The 13,797-nt window shown below is 32.5% G+C and overlaps 4 protein-coding genes across 5 annotated transcripts in view; 2 read left to right on the top strand and 2 right to left on the bottom strand.

Annotated features, from left to right (window-relative positions):
- The first annotated feature begins 486 nt into the window (after positions 1-486).
- On the top strand, positions 487-3,652 carry LOC115890166 (transcriptional protein SWT1). 2 transcript variants are annotated; one of them, XM_030910329.1, is made up of 11 exons: positions 487-505; positions 768-1,263; positions 1,319-1,431; positions 1,486-1,659; positions 1,726-2,080; positions 2,140-2,263; positions 2,320-2,469; positions 2,635-2,738; positions 2,803-3,059; positions 3,114-3,211; positions 3,423-3,652. In XM_030910329.1, exons 5-11 carry the CDS (start codon positions 1,949-1,951, stop codon positions 3,560-3,562), a joined length of 1,005 nt encoding a protein of 334 aa, XP_030766189.1. In that variant the 5' UTR covers positions 487-505; positions 768-1,263; positions 1,319-1,431; positions 1,486-1,659; positions 1,726-1,948; the 3' UTR covers positions 3,563-3,652. The 2 variants fall into 2 exon arrangements, with proteins under 2 accessions (XP_030766189.1, XP_030766188.1); XM_030910328.1 differs by lacking the exon at positions 487-505 and adding an exon at positions 573-714.
- Positions 3,653-5,979: 2,327 nt separating this feature from the next.
- LOC115890158 (putative RNA polymerase II subunit B1 CTD phosphatase RPAP2) lies at positions 5,980-8,743 on the bottom strand. Its single transcript, XM_030910319.1, has 10 exons — positions 8,571-8,743; positions 8,305-8,416; positions 8,080-8,244; positions 7,899-8,023; positions 7,621-7,844; positions 7,426-7,569; positions 6,861-7,318; positions 6,588-6,763; positions 6,373-6,525; positions 5,980-6,204 (listed from the first exon to the last, which is right to left on the bottom strand). Exons 1-10 carry the CDS (start codon positions 8,639-8,641, stop codon positions 6,027-6,029), a joined length of 1,806 nt encoding a protein of 601 aa, XP_030766179.1. The 5' UTR covers positions 8,642-8,743; the 3' UTR covers positions 5,980-6,026.
- A 218-nt stretch (positions 8,744-8,961) lies between these two features.
- On the top strand, positions 8,962-10,268 carry LOC115890038 (negative elongation factor E). The gene is made up of 7 exons (XM_030910151.1): positions 8,962-9,116; positions 9,172-9,334; positions 9,384-9,499; positions 9,561-9,772; positions 9,822-9,876; positions 9,933-10,044; positions 10,099-10,268. Exons 1-7 carry the CDS (start codon positions 9,036-9,038, stop codon positions 10,173-10,175), a joined length of 816 nt encoding a protein of 271 aa, XP_030766011.1. The 5' UTR covers positions 8,962-9,035; the 3' UTR covers positions 10,176-10,268.
- The window catches only part of LOC115890037 (E3 SUMO-protein ligase RanBP2), a 26,904-nt gene continuing 23,299 nt past the window's right edge, over positions 10,193-13,797 (bottom strand). Inside the window, exons 30-35 of the mRNA XM_030910150.1 lie at positions 13,116-13,408; positions 12,872-13,049; positions 11,443-11,568; positions 11,259-11,386; positions 10,974-11,160; positions 10,193-10,553 (exon numbers count right to left, since the gene is read on the bottom strand). Of these exons, the coding sequence (XP_030766010.1) occupies positions 10,365-10,553; positions 10,974-11,160; positions 11,259-11,386; positions 11,443-11,568; positions 12,872-13,049; positions 13,116-13,408 (1,101 nt within the window). The 3' untranslated portion in view covers positions 10,193-10,364. The remainder of the gene's footprint in view (positions 10,554-10,973; positions 11,161-11,258; positions 11,387-11,442; positions 11,569-12,871; positions 13,050-13,115; positions 13,409-13,797) is intronic.

Raw genomic sequence — 13,797 nt, 5'->3', positions numbered from 1 at the left:
CCTTTGTAAATAGATTTTTTGTCATAATGTGCTACTAGTTGGTTAGATATTGTGTAATAATATCTGTAAATTGCATTTTCATTTTGTGTTTATTATTTTTATTTTTGATTTGACGAACTTAAATCTAGCAACAAATTTTTACACAGGTTTGATTTCTTTTATTTTGGCGCTTTTATGAGTCGGTAATAAATTTTTAGTAGTTTTCTGTTTTACTTTTTAAAGTGTCGCCATCTAGCGATCAAGCGCTAAAGTAATAATAGTAGGGATCTGTTATGCCGGCTTTTGCCACCTGGAAAATGGTATCTGTAAGCCGCAAAAAGTTGACAGGATAAGTAATTCAGCAGGGATGAGCAAATACATCCTGACGTAGGAAAGAAACTTGTTTTTTACGCCCTGTAAAAAAGTAAATGAACCGTAATAAAACTTACGTACACAGATTTTAAACTTCTTTAAAATACCCGTTAACGGTTAAAGACATTAGTAATTCGTTTATTTAGTCCTTTTGGTAATTATTTTATATTTTTTACGTGCACTTTGCGTCAGAAAAAAGATGTAATCAAAAACGCGTTAAGCCAAGGTTAAACCACGATATTGCGTAACATCCATTACTGATTCATAAATAAAAAAAGAAAATGTCATAATTTTTTGATATATTTTGTTGTGACAATTTTTAAAGGCATTTTTTCCATTTGCTATTATTATATGATTATTTCTGTGAGATTTAATGAGTTTCTATTTTATATCTTTTTATCTGTCATATTTTTTAGTGTTTATTATATCAGATTTCCAAAAAAAAAACAATATGTGATTTGAATCACAGAAGAGAATATTTGAATTAAATATGTCCCAACAACACAGGCTTAAAGTAAAACCTTGTAGAAGAAGCAGTGGAAGATCCACTCCTAACTTACTAAATAGTCAGACTACAGAATACCAGTCTAATAAGTTTAAAAAAAGAAAACGTGAGGAGGATGACGAGGAACAACTTAGTAATAAGAAGTCCTGCCTTAATCCCAACTCGCAGAAGCTAGAGGTTTCAAACTCGTCCAACGTTTTAAATACTAATAATAATAGGGCTCAAAATAGACTATCCACACTTCGACAAAAAATTAAAGGAGATTTGGAACAAAACAAAGTTTCATATAATTCCAATCGGACTTTTTGCAGGAAAAATAGCGAAACCAAATATTTGAGTCAGTCATCAGTTAAAACTAGGACTGAATGTGTAAATAACAAGTTTGCTTCACAAAGTAATTTTGAAAGGTATTTTCTCATAATTATATTAGGGACATTTGTTGTAAGTAATAATTTATTACAGGGTTGATGAAAGAAATATAGTTAGTGCACCTGAAGACAGGCTTAACACCAATCTGTAAGTCAATCTGCAGTCAATAATAGACTTAAAAGATTAAACAGCTCAAATTGTCCCAGGTATTATCTGAATACTATTAAAGGATTGGTTTTTTTATGTAATTTTTCTTATAGAGTGCCAGAGGTGAATGTTGTTAGCGATCTTCGACACAAGCTTAAGGGAGACACATTGCCTTTAGTTAATCCAGGTACAAATGCTAACCAAAATCAGAAAGCTGAATCTTCTAGTCACTCTTCAGTTAATAATAGACTTAAATGTATAAAAACCAAAAGTACAAATTCCTCAAGATTAAATAATACAATTATTTGCTAAAATAATAAAATACTAACAAACATTGTACTAATTCATTATAGGGAACCTAAAGAAAATATTCTTATTAGTGTTAAAGAATCTAACAGACAAATAAGCTTAATTGAGTTTGCTACAAGTAATAATAATGACAGCATAAAACTGGGTAATGAAATTAAAGAAAAAGACTGAATTTAGTGATATTACGTGTGAAGATGATTCTAAATCAACACCTGCCGAAGAGATTTGTCTACCCAACCAAAAAAACCTCTGTGACTGAGTGGCTCAATGGAAATAAATGCGAAAAAAGATTTGGATGTTACTGTAAATGACTCTTTGTTAGTGAATTTTGATGATACTATAGTAAATAAACGTGAACAAACGTGTAACACGATAGCAGAGGATTCAATGGAATGGGATGTAAGTTACTAAACAAAACTTAGTGTATAATATAAACAATTGTATTTATTAAATTTTAGTCGGCCACGGAGGAATCACCAGAGAAAACAAAAAAAGAAAATGCCATATGTATAGTGACCGACACAAATGTATTTATGCATTTCTTACATAAAATAAAGGATATTGTTAATTTTAAAGTTACAGGTACGACTTAAAAATACTTTCCTCAATTTTGTGGAGTTGATAAAGGTTTTTTTTAGGTTCTCAAAACGTGAAAGTGTTCATTCCATGGATGGTAATAACTGAATTGGATTACATTAAAGATACCTCAAGAGAGGGGAAAAATGCAGCGCTGAACGCAGCCAAATACATAAACCGGTTGTTGGAAGAGAAAAATCCCAAAGTTTTAGGTGATTATTACATTTAAATTAATATACAGGGTGGTCCGAATTGTATTTGGAAAACTTTGGCACCATATATTCTGCGAAAAAGTTTGTATGTCCTAAAAGGGGGGGGGTCAGTTTTGGAGATACAGGGTGTATTTAATAGTCAGAATTATATTAACTTATGTTTAGGCCAGCCTGTAGAGGAAGCCGTAAAGCAAGAAGACTATGGCCTGTCACCGGACGATAAAATCTTGAGTAGCTGCGTTCAAGCTTCTAAAAAATACGAATCTGTGGTAAGTAAAATAACAGAATATATCAGACTTCTTATTTTTAATAAACGTCGCTGATTTTTTTAAGATATTGCTGACGAACGACGTGAATCTGCGCAACAAGGCTTTGCTGAGCGAGTTGGAGACCAGTTCGCCCCGCGAAATCCTGCAAAAGTTGCTGTTCAAGCTGAAAAAGAACGTCAAATCGTTGAAAATATCGCAGAAGATGGCCAGTTTGTGTTCGACAATCATTTGTGAAAGGTGCAAGGAAACGTACGGCAATGTCTGGGACAAGATGGACATGCTGCAAGGGGCCCCCTGGAATTTTAGGGAGTGTCTAAGAAGGTAACTAACTAATAATAAAAAAGATTTTTTTTTTTAAATACGTTTTTTTTTCAGGATCATTAGGTATTGGAAGAGTGTATTCAGGGATCTTATGTTAAAACAGTGTTTGCCCACGGTAGAAGCTTTGTACAGATTACTAGATAGAAATAAAGGTGAGTAAATTTTTAATAAATTTTAATATACATTTTACAGGATGTGTTTCAAAAATCACCTTATCAGATTTTTTATTTGAGATTTGCACTTGTATTTTTTTTATAAAACATGCAGTCTATAGTGCTTTACTTATATTTTAAAATAAATATTTTGTCCCGCAGATTATCTCATTTTTTTTTGTTAGATTTACTTTTGATTTTTCTATTGTAGATCACATCAGTGACGACTCCGATACCTTCAATGAATTCATGAAACTAGTCCTGGCCATGCTGGTATTCCTCAAAGACATGGAGTACAAGACGCTGGTCCAGAGCACCATCAACGAAGTTACCGAAATTGCTGATAATTAGTTTGATTCACGCAATATACCTCGAGTTTTATTTACGTTTTCTATCTTCCGAGTTTTATACGTTTGTTAACAAATAAAGCCATTTATTTTCCGTTCGTTTTATTTAGTTACCAAGTTGAAACTATATTCGTCCCACTTACTAAAGTCTGTTTCTTCTAAGAGATGCTAACATCCCAAACTGAATATGAATAAATCAATAATTCAACAATTTAATAAATCAATAAGTAAATGTATTTCGTTCATAGACTTACATCCATCCCAAAAGTGAAGATAACTAAGTTCAAAGTTAATGATACGAACAGTTATTCTATCTGAGCTTTTTTGAACAGAGAAAAGCCCTTCCATTGCTTAAATCAATAAATCATTACACTGAGACATATGATTTATCGATTTATTACTTAATTGATTCTTCTGTCTCTAAGTGTAATAATTTATTTAGTGATTTATTGAGTTATTTATTTATTGAATTATTGATTTATCGATTTATTGAGTTATTGAATTATTGATTAATTGATTCGCCTGTCTCTAAGTGTAATAATTTTTTAAATTATTTATTTATTGATTTATCAATTTATTGAGTTATTGATTTATCGATTAATTGGTTTGTCTGTCTCTAAGTGTTATGATTTATTGATTTATTACTTATTGATTTATCAATATATTGATTTATCGAAATATCGATTTATTGATTTATCGATTAATTGATTTATTGATTCGTCTGTCCCTAAGTGTAATGATTTAATGAGTTATTTATTTATTGATTTATCGATTTATTGATTAATTGATTCGTCTGTCTCTAAGTGTAATGATTTATTGAAATATTTATTTATTGATTTATCGACATATCGATTTATTGATTAATTGATTCATCTATCTCTAAGTGTAACGATTTATTGAATTATTGATTTATCGATTTATTGAGTAATTGACTTATTGATTTATCGATTTATTACTTATATTTTCGTCTGTCCCTAAGTGTAATGATTTAATGAGTTATTTATTTATTGATTTATCGATTTATTGATTAATTGATTCGTCTGTCTCTAAGTGTAATGATTTATTGAAATATTTATTTATTGATTTATCGACATATCGATTTATTGATTAATTGATTCATCTGTCTAAGTGTAACGATTTATTGAATTATTGATTTATCGATTTATTGAGTTATTGAATTATTGATTAATTGATTCGCCTGTCTCTAAGTGTAATAATTTATTAAATTATTTATTTATTGATTTATCGATTTAATTCTTTATCTATTTATCGATTTATTGAGTTATTGATTTATTGACTTATTGAATTATTGATTTATCGATTAATTGATTTGTCTGTCTCTAAGTGTAATGATTTATTGATTTATTACTTATTGATTTATCGATATATTGATTTATCGAAATATCGATTTATTAATTTATCGATTAATTGACTTAGTGATTTATTGATTCGTCTGTCTCTAAGTGTAATGATTTATTGAATTATTTATGTATTGATTTATCGATTTAATACTTATTGATTTATCGATATATCGATTTATTGATTTATCGACATATCGATTAATTGATTCATCTGTCTCTAAGTGTAATGATTTATTGATTTATTTAATTATTGATTTATCGATATATTACTTATTGATTTATCGATTTATTGTTTTATCGACATATCGATTTATTGACTTATCGAATTATTGATTAATTGATTCATCTGTCTCTAAGTGTAGTGATTTATTGAATTATTGATTTACCGACTTATTACTTATCATTTATCGATTTATGGACATATCGATTTATTGACTTATAGAATTATTGATTCGTCTGTCTCTAAGTGTAATGATTTATTGATTTATCCATTAATTGATTTGTGTGTCTCTAAGTGTAATGATTTATTGAATTATTGATTTATTGATTGGTCTGTCTCTAAATATCTTTCCCACTGCGGGGACCTAGTGCTTTTCCCACTGCGGGACCTGGTGCTTTTCCACTCCGTGGTCTAGTGCACTAGGTCCCCGCAGTGGGAAAATCGCTAGGTCCTCGCAGTGGGAAGATCACTAGGTCTCCGCAGTGGGAAAAGCACCAGGTCCCGCAGTGGGAAAAGCACTAGGTCCCCGCAGTGGGAAAAGCATCAGGTTCAAACGGTAAAATCGCAAAAGCGCTTCACACGTAAAAAACGCTTTCTATGTAGCCCCGGGCTAAGGGATGTTTTTGAGATATTTACATTTCTCAAAAACAATCTAACTTTTCGAGCTCGTTGGTCATGTATTTTAAATTAGAATTTTTATTTAGAAAAATACATTTTTAGAAAAGTCGCCTTCACCATTTTGTCAAGAAGGTCAGAATTATCATTGACTATAGACTGCATTGACTTTGATATTGCTATCCGAATCGTCGTAGTAGTGTAAATCAGAATAACAAGCCAGGAAAAGTTATACTTTGTTTTATTTTTTCTTTATTTATGATATGTAACAACTAAACGGTCTCAATCTTGGTGATGTATTGTCGAATAAAGTCCTCTATCTGAGCGGTAGATCTGGCAACTATTGCAACGCGTTCTCTCTCTGCATCTGAGGATAAAAAGGTATCGATATACTCGGTGTTCCTTCGATCTTCTAAAGTTTCTTTCAGCGAGGAATCGTTGAATGACAACCTGAAGAAAAAAATAAACACTTTATTTTGATAGTTCGTTTAGTATTGTTTAGTAGCAAAATAGAGTCAATATATAATATAGCTCACTATTAAAGTCCTGCTACTAAAAAAGCAAAATTCTGTATATGTGATAGAATCTGTTCAAGAAAAAAAAAACAATTATACTAACAGATACAAGAGTGTCAAGGCTATGTAATTCCACTGGGCCGGCTTAAAAGTGATATTGTCCGCCCTCAAACTAAAAGTTTTCACCAAAGCCCTCGCGTCAGACATCACGGAAGCGAATGACGGCACGCCCAAATTTTGCAACAACAGCTGCATCCTAAAAGAAATATTACTCGCTCAGATTTTCTGAGAAAAAAAAAACACTTAAAAAATTCTTACGATTTACTCAGGGCTGTCAAAAATATTTTTCGTCGGAGCAGACGTTGAGAATTGGTATCGACAGGTGGCAGAACTGTCGGAACAGATTCTTCAGGCTGTTCTTCTTTGGAGTCGGATTTAACAGGAAAATTAGTGTCCTCTTGCTCATACATACCCCCTTGATAATATGATCTCACCTATTAAAATAATCAAAAAATTATACAGTGTTCCAAAAAAAAAAAACTGATACGGCGCTTCTTTGCAACACTGTATACTCTTTTTTTATATTCCTACCTTCAGATTCATCTCTTTAGTATCTTCTTTGAGCTTCTTGTAGTCTGGTAAAGGTTTTAGTTTTTCCCCGCCTGTAAAGACCCTGTCAAACTTTTCATCCGCTAGTTGTTGTAGTTGAAGCCTTCTGCATATCTCCATATACTTCATCTGTTGCTCCGTCTTTAACCTGACAACGTTCAATTCCTCAAAGTACTCGCCCAATTTCGTTTCATTTAGCACTTCCTTGACTTTCTGTTCACCGTGTAAGAAAATGCATGTGTCCAGGGTGAACCAGTCCTTTAAGAGCGTTTCAACAAACACTTCAACATCCGGTTTACTTTTATTCGTATTTGATTTTTTCTTTGTGCTCTTTTTAACTTTTGTGCTTTCTCTTTTACTTTTCACTGTCTCTCTTTTACTGGTCTCTGTTTGATCCGATTCCTCTTTGTTTTCCAAGTCGCTTGGACTAATTCTTAAAGCTACAAAAAGAATTAAATCTGCACTACTACAATAAAAAATAATTCGTTTTGAAAGAGAAAATATCACACAGGAAAACTAATGTAGGGCATTTTACAAATTTACAAACCTTGTAAATTTTCACTAACTTCCACATCCTGTTCTATGATTGATGGTAAACTTACAACACAACTTTTTTTGTGACTCTCCTTTTTAATTGTATGAACAATTATTTTTCTCTCCACATTGTTTTCCTTAGTCTGTATAAAATTATCTTAAAAAAACTAGGTTAATAAAGTTCTATATTAAATCTTGTAATACTTACTTTGAGTCTCCTCCTCAATATCGTTTTCTGTTATAGTTTGCATTGTAGATTTCAAGCGAGAAGATTTTTTATAGCTTTTCGATTTATTATTTCTTCGCTCCTTAACCACTTCTTTCTTGGTCATTTCATTCAAAGATACTTGAGTAAATGAACCAACTGATGTGAACTGATGCTCCTGTATTGGTTTTACCATACCATGATCAATGTGTTCTCCAGGAAGACCACTAAAAAAGATTTAACAGTTCAGTGTGAATCAATGAAAAAAAATTTTTATTTACCCCTCAGATATGTCTAGTAATTTATATTCTGGAATTTCTTCCAATTTCCTAAGCCACAAGGGACTGTTGTCTATTTGTTTCTTAATGTGCAGGCTGGCTTTATAACAAAAGTTACTACAAAAATTCTTAAAAGAAAATTTAGATAGTATATTATAGTTTAAATACTCTCAAATATGTTTACCTTTCTCTCTGTAATATCATATACCTTATTACTCTTGGTAGAAATAAAATACTGTTTCTTAGGCATGTCAGGAATTCTTTTACCACACAGAGAATAACCACACAGCTTTGTAATAGCTCTTTCTTCGACTATGTCTTGATAATGTAACTGATTGATAAATGGAAGCTAAAAATTATATATTCCAAACTAAAAAATGTAAGAAAATATGCAAATATAAAAACTTACACATTTTTTAAACACTTCAGGCCTTAATTTGCCTTCGATCGAGAACTCTACAATTTTCATTGCTCGGGCATCACAGTCCTTTTTCAGCTGAGCTGTTACAACCATTTCTTGGCTAAAGAAAAGAAATATAATTTGAAACGGTAAAACCCGTGACTAAATTAAGAAATCCCGGCGAGGTTGCTTTCGAAATCCGGGTAAAAAACGTTGTGAAACTTTCGCAACTTTCATCTATTAACAACTTGGGGTTTCGTTTCGAAATAGCTCACCTAATTTTAACAGGATCTTCCTGCTTTGTGTTTCTAGCTAATTTCACATAGTCCTCTAAGGAATCTTGCATTTTTAATAAATTAAAATAAATGGAAACGCTCTAAAACACTTATAAATTAGTTATTTTTACATTGATCACCACTTGTTCCAAATGGAAATGTCAATGAAACATATGTTTTTGAAATTTTTGACAATTATGATGGATAAGGGAACGACTGTCAGCTGTCAGGGACGAGCGAAAAAAAAACAAGTTTTTTACACGGTTAATAAATCGCAGAATACGTATAAAACCCACTCTATAGTTTAGTATCGACTTTTCGACTCTTTTAGTATCGCCCTTATCGCCCATTCCTGATCAAAACATATGTTTTTGAGGCTGACGACTGTTTTGATCTATGGTTTTGTTTTTGTTTGGGATTTATGTTTAGAAAATAGTAGTTATTTTTTATTTAAATTAATTTAAAATGGTTTATATTCATTTCCCTGCAAATTTTACTGAAGAAGAGTTAATGCTTCAAGCTAAATATGCGAAATTAAAGAAAAAGGTACGTTTGTGCACACACTTACCGTCCTACGTTTTTTACATTTGTTTTCTTACAGAAAAAGGCTTTAGTAGCATTAAAGACTCCAAAACCTGAACCTGAAAAGCCCATTCTTCCGAAAAGACCGGCAGAAGCTCGTGATGCAAGGGAGATTGCGAAAAAATTGATAAGATCAGGTGCAATTTCTGCAATAACGAAACAAGCAAAACAACCAGAGCAAGGTAACTCATAGAAATTCTACCGAATTGTTTTGCTAAATTTATATTTTAGGATTTAAACGACCCAGAGGTTTAGAACGTAAATTAATCTCGGACAAGATTGTGAGCGGATACCAGCCTTTTTCAGCGATACAAATGGAAGATGGACCTGATAATCCTGAAAATAAGGTAAGAAATAAAATATATTAAACATTTTAAATGAAAATAGCATACACTCTTAAATTTATAGCCCCCTCGCATTAAAAACTTATATGATAACTTTGCAAACGGAAGGGACAGAGAAGAGAGAAGTGTAGTTGAAAAGCCCAAAGAAAAACCCGAGAAACCCAGGACAGGAAATACCATTTATGTATCTGGTTACAAAATAACAGAGGAGTTTTTGAAGAAGCATTTTTCAACGATCGGAAACATTATTAATATATCTATGGAAATTGAGAAAAAGTATGTGGCATTTATAATTTTAAGCCTGATATTAATATATTGTTTGTAGTCGTGGATTTGTAACGTTTGATAAAACTGAAGCAGCAGACAGAGCTATTGCAGAGGTAAAAATATACACAGCTCGCCCTATATGATATTAGAAAATTATGAATTTTTGTAGATGGACGGAAGTATGGTATCAGGAATACAACTTCAAGTGTCCCTGGCCAGGAGACAGCCCCAGATTGAACCCACGGGAGAATCAACTTCATCAGTAGCCTGGTCTACTTTAGGTAAAAAATCTCGTATTTATTCTTTTAATATTTAAATTAATATTTTTTTTTTAGCTTCTACACATTCACAAAAAGGAAATCACAGAGACAAGAGGGACCTAGTTTCATACGAGGATATGTTTGACGAGTAGTAAACAAAAAGCATAAATTCGAACTTATAATATAGTTTAACTTTTCAACTGAGAAAACATTACAGAAATAGTAAATAAACAGTACATTATGTGTAATAAGTTTTTTAACCTGTTTTCTTCCTAAAAAACAAACTGCAACTAAATATAACAAACTCTAAAAGAATGAAAAAGAATTACAATTTATAATAATTAATCTTCCGCGTTGGGTAGTTCGTCCACGATGCCCACCTCTTGTGCAAAGTTGACGGCTTCAAGGTAGTTGGAATGGAACTCTTGGGCTGCATTTGGACTGCTGAAAGTCACTTTCAACGTCCGGAAGGCGGGTTGACGCTCGTCCACCCATTCTACAGTTTTATACCAGCAGTCCCTGCCTTCGATCTAAAATACACAAAACATCAACAACATAAAATCGTTGGAAACAGGAAATCCCACGCAAATTTTGAACTATCCATATATTGGCTGCCCTATTAATTTTACAGCTACGTCATTCTGTTTTTTAAAGGTCTGCCTATGCTGAATATACATGCCAAATTTGAACAATTTTGGACTAGCAGATTTTAACTAATTTAAATGTATCTATTTTTAGAGCCAATATCTGGACATTTCAAAATTTGCATGGGATTTCCTATGTTTCCAAGGACGATACACCACCCAGTACATCCAGAATGAAAATATATGTGGTTTAAAAATATCTATGGAGCTATTTTGGAACACTGGTCAAATTAAGTCATACATATACTTATGTATAGAGACACGACAATTTAATATGGAGTTTACACACTTTCTTAAGGTACTTACGGTGACGAAAGTGTTGATTCCGATTATGCTACTGGTCAGTATCTGACCTTGGTGGTCGGTGACGCATATTTTGGCCGCATAGATGTCGGGGTCGTAGTAGAGCTGCAGCTCGCCCATACCAACCGTCTGCCAGGTGTTGTTACTGGTCAGTTCGCTCAGCGTGCAGTTTTTGCTGAACATTATCGATCTATCGAGAAAAATATTGTTTTAAAGATGTGTATTTATTTCATATTAAGAACTCAAAAATATTATTCTTTGTTTTTTGTAACAAATTATAATACAAACCTATCATCCTCATCATCTTCAGTGTCCTCATCCTCATCGTCATCGTAGTCGTCTTCATGGTGAACTCTATACGCCTGATCTTCTTGGCCGTCGTATTCTGCCTGGCTGGGACCGCGCGCATCGCTTATCTTTAAATGACAATACACAGATATTTTACACGGCAAACATTTTTACTGTGTCTTACCTTCTGCACAACTTCTTCGACGGTTTTTTTAAACGCCAACGCCTGCTCGGTGTTCTTGAATCTGACAGAAAGATTCTCCATATTGAATTCGTCGTCGACGTAGTTATGGCCGATCCAGGTCCAGGCCTACAAAAATAAAGGATATACAAGGTTGTTCACAACATAAGACAAGGAGTATTGTAACCATTAGATTTTTAGAAATTGTAAATTTTAGGTTCGTTGAAGAGCTATCAGAGCAGAAACAGTTCTTTTAAGAACTAAATTTACGAGTTTTTGTATTGCATTTCTTGAAATTGTGTGTTGAAAATATGCCGAAGCATTTAAACAGTCCAAGCATTTAAAAATTATTTTTACAAGATACCGAGTGTCCCAAAAAAGTAAAAAATATTATAGTTGTATTTTTTTAAATGGAACACCCTGTATAGTATTCTATTTTTAGATTCTAGGATTAAAATGTAAGTAAATTTGATTATGGTTTATTACACTTAAACCTTACCGTTTCTGAAACATTTTCAATTTTATGAAATTGCAGTAAAAATTTTAAGGCTTCATTTCTCCAATGATATCGAAGTTTATAATACTATATATTTACCGAAATTTATTTATTGATTTAGATATTGTATTGCAATAATAAATAAAATACTATTTTATCCAGAGTGTCAAAGAATTTATTTTAAATAATTACTAGGTTTAAAGGACAATAACTTGTTTATTTTACATGAAACGCCTAAGCGAAAAGCGAAATAAGCGAACTATATCGACAATATTCGTATCTGTACTCTTTGAAAATTTGTTACATCATTAAAAAAAATGAGGTCTAAATTATAAAAAATGCATTTTCTACGAAATTTCGAAGAGATACGTAAAAAATGATAATACAAATTGATAGACAATTAAATTGTGCATCTGATTCACGTAAAATATACAGGGTGTTCCATTTAAATTAAACAAGTTATTGCCGTTTAAAGCTAGTAAATATTTAAAATAACATTTTTGACACTCTGTATAAGGTAATATAATTTTTATTATTGCAATACAATATCTGATCAATAAATAATCTTCAGTAAATATTTAGTATCAAAAACTTTAATACCCTTGTAGAAACGAAGCCTTAAATTTTTACTGCAATTTCACAAAATTGAAAATATTTCAAAAACGGTCAGGTTTAAGTGTGATAGATCCTTAATAAAATTTACCTTTATTTCACTCGTAGAATCTAAAAATAGAATAATCTACAGGGTGTTCCATTTAAAAAAAATACAACTATAAGACTTTTTACTTATTTGGGATACTCTGTATCTTGTAAAATTATTTTTAAATTGTAGCTCTAATTCAACAAACCCAAAACTTACAATTTGTAAAAATCTGATCGTTTAGCTACAGTACTCCGTGTTGTATGTGGTGAACAACCCTGTATATATCGTCTTACCCTATCTGAGGTGTTCATTTGTTGTAGTTGAAAACCGCGCCCTATTCTTTCGTTCAGAACAACTTTGTGCACTTGTTCTCTGCGCAACAGCAACCTGTAGGTACCGTTGGCCGGGTCGTGCAGGATTTTAATTTGGCCCACGCCCCTTTCCTTCCACTCCTTGCCGTTGGCGTCATATCTGAAATATATAAATCATTATTACCCAATACAGAAATTTCTGAAAACACTAGACAACGGGTGGTACCTGTACAGTTTGGCTCTTTCTCCAAACAAAACCGTTTCGTTCTCCTCGCCAGTCGACACGACAATTTGATCGGGCAAAGGTACTATGGGCTCAAAGTGTGGATCGTGTTCTTTATCGTCTTGCTCCCCAGTCTCATCGTCGCCATCTTTGCTGTTATTCTCGGCCTCGTTTTGGGTTCCCCTCGTCAAAGGGGATGTGCCAAATACCGGAGCTCCCGCGCCTAAAAATGAGAAAGGCTTGGTTGCGTCCGCTGTTTTCGTGGCGGAGAAAGCAGGCTCAGACTTGGGATCCACCTAAAACAATTAAATAACGATTAGAAAAACTTTCAGAAATAATCACTGAATAAAAAATCTATGGAGAAGTCACTGCCACAAGTCTCTCCTGAGCTATACTGTTTTTTTTTCTGAGGTAAGATTTCGACAGACGATGACAGAAGAAAAGCAGATGACGTCCCATACCAATCTATTTATCTTACTAAAAAGTTTCTAATATTTTTTAAGTTAACTATGGACGCGTTTAAATATAAATCCGTCATGCGTCGTCTCTTGTTGTTTTTAACCAGTTAACGGTTTATTTCAAAAATGACAGATCATATTTCAACCTTATTGGTTTGACAGAACGATGAACGACAAACGGGCGCCGATGCGTATGAACTCGCCTTTAGATTTTTGAGGCTCGTCAA

Source organism: Sitophilus oryzae, unplaced genomic scaffold, assembly GCF_002938485.1.
Source record: "Sitophilus oryzae breed Bouriz unplaced genomic scaffold, Soryzae_2.0 scaffold_85_pilon_pilon, whole genome shotgun sequence".
In the NCBI taxonomy this organism is placed as follows: Eukaryota; Metazoa; Arthropoda; class Insecta; order Coleoptera; family Curculionidae; genus Sitophilus; species Sitophilus oryzae.
The sequence above is the reverse complement of the archived record's forward strand: the minus strand, read 5'-3'. Positions and strand labels throughout refer to the sequence as shown.

Bases quoted from the DNA above. Each gene is read 5' to 3' on its own strand.
- LOC115890166 (XM_030910329.1), top strand. From the start codon at position 1,949: ATGGAAATAAATGCGAAAAAAGATTTGGATGTTACTGTAAATGACTCT. The intron at 2,264-2,319 runs GTACGACTTAAA...GGTTTTTTTTAG, and splicing joins TGTTAATTTTAAAGTTACAG to GTTCTCAAAACGTGAAAGTG. The intron at 2,739-2,802 runs GTAAGTAAAATA...GATTTTTTTAAG, and splicing joins CTAAAAAATACGAATCTGTG to ATATTGCTGACGAACGACGT.
- LOC115890038 (XM_030910151.1), top strand. From the start codon at position 9,036: ATGGTTTATATTCATTTCCCTGCAAATTTTACTGAAGAAGAGTTAATG. The intron at 9,117-9,171 runs GTACGTTTGTGC...GTTTTCTTACAG, and splicing joins ATGCGAAATTAAAGAAAAAG to AAAAAGGCTTTAGTAGCATT. The intron at 10,045-10,098 runs GTAAAAAATCTC...TTTTTTTTTTAG, and splicing joins AGTAGCCTGGTCTACTTTAG to CTTCTACACATTCACAAAAA.
- LOC115890158 (XM_030910319.1), bottom strand. From the start codon at position 8,641: ATGCAAGATTCCTTAGAGGACTATGTGAAATTAGCTAGAAACACAAAG. The intron at 8,417-8,570 runs GTGAGCTATTTC...TCTTTTCTTTAG, and splicing joins GAAGATCCTGTTAAAATTAG to CCAAGAAATGGTTGTAACAG. The intron at 7,570-7,620 runs GTAAGTATTACA...AGTTTTTTTAAG, and splicing joins TATTGAGGAGGAGACTCAAA to ATAATTTTATACAGACTAAG.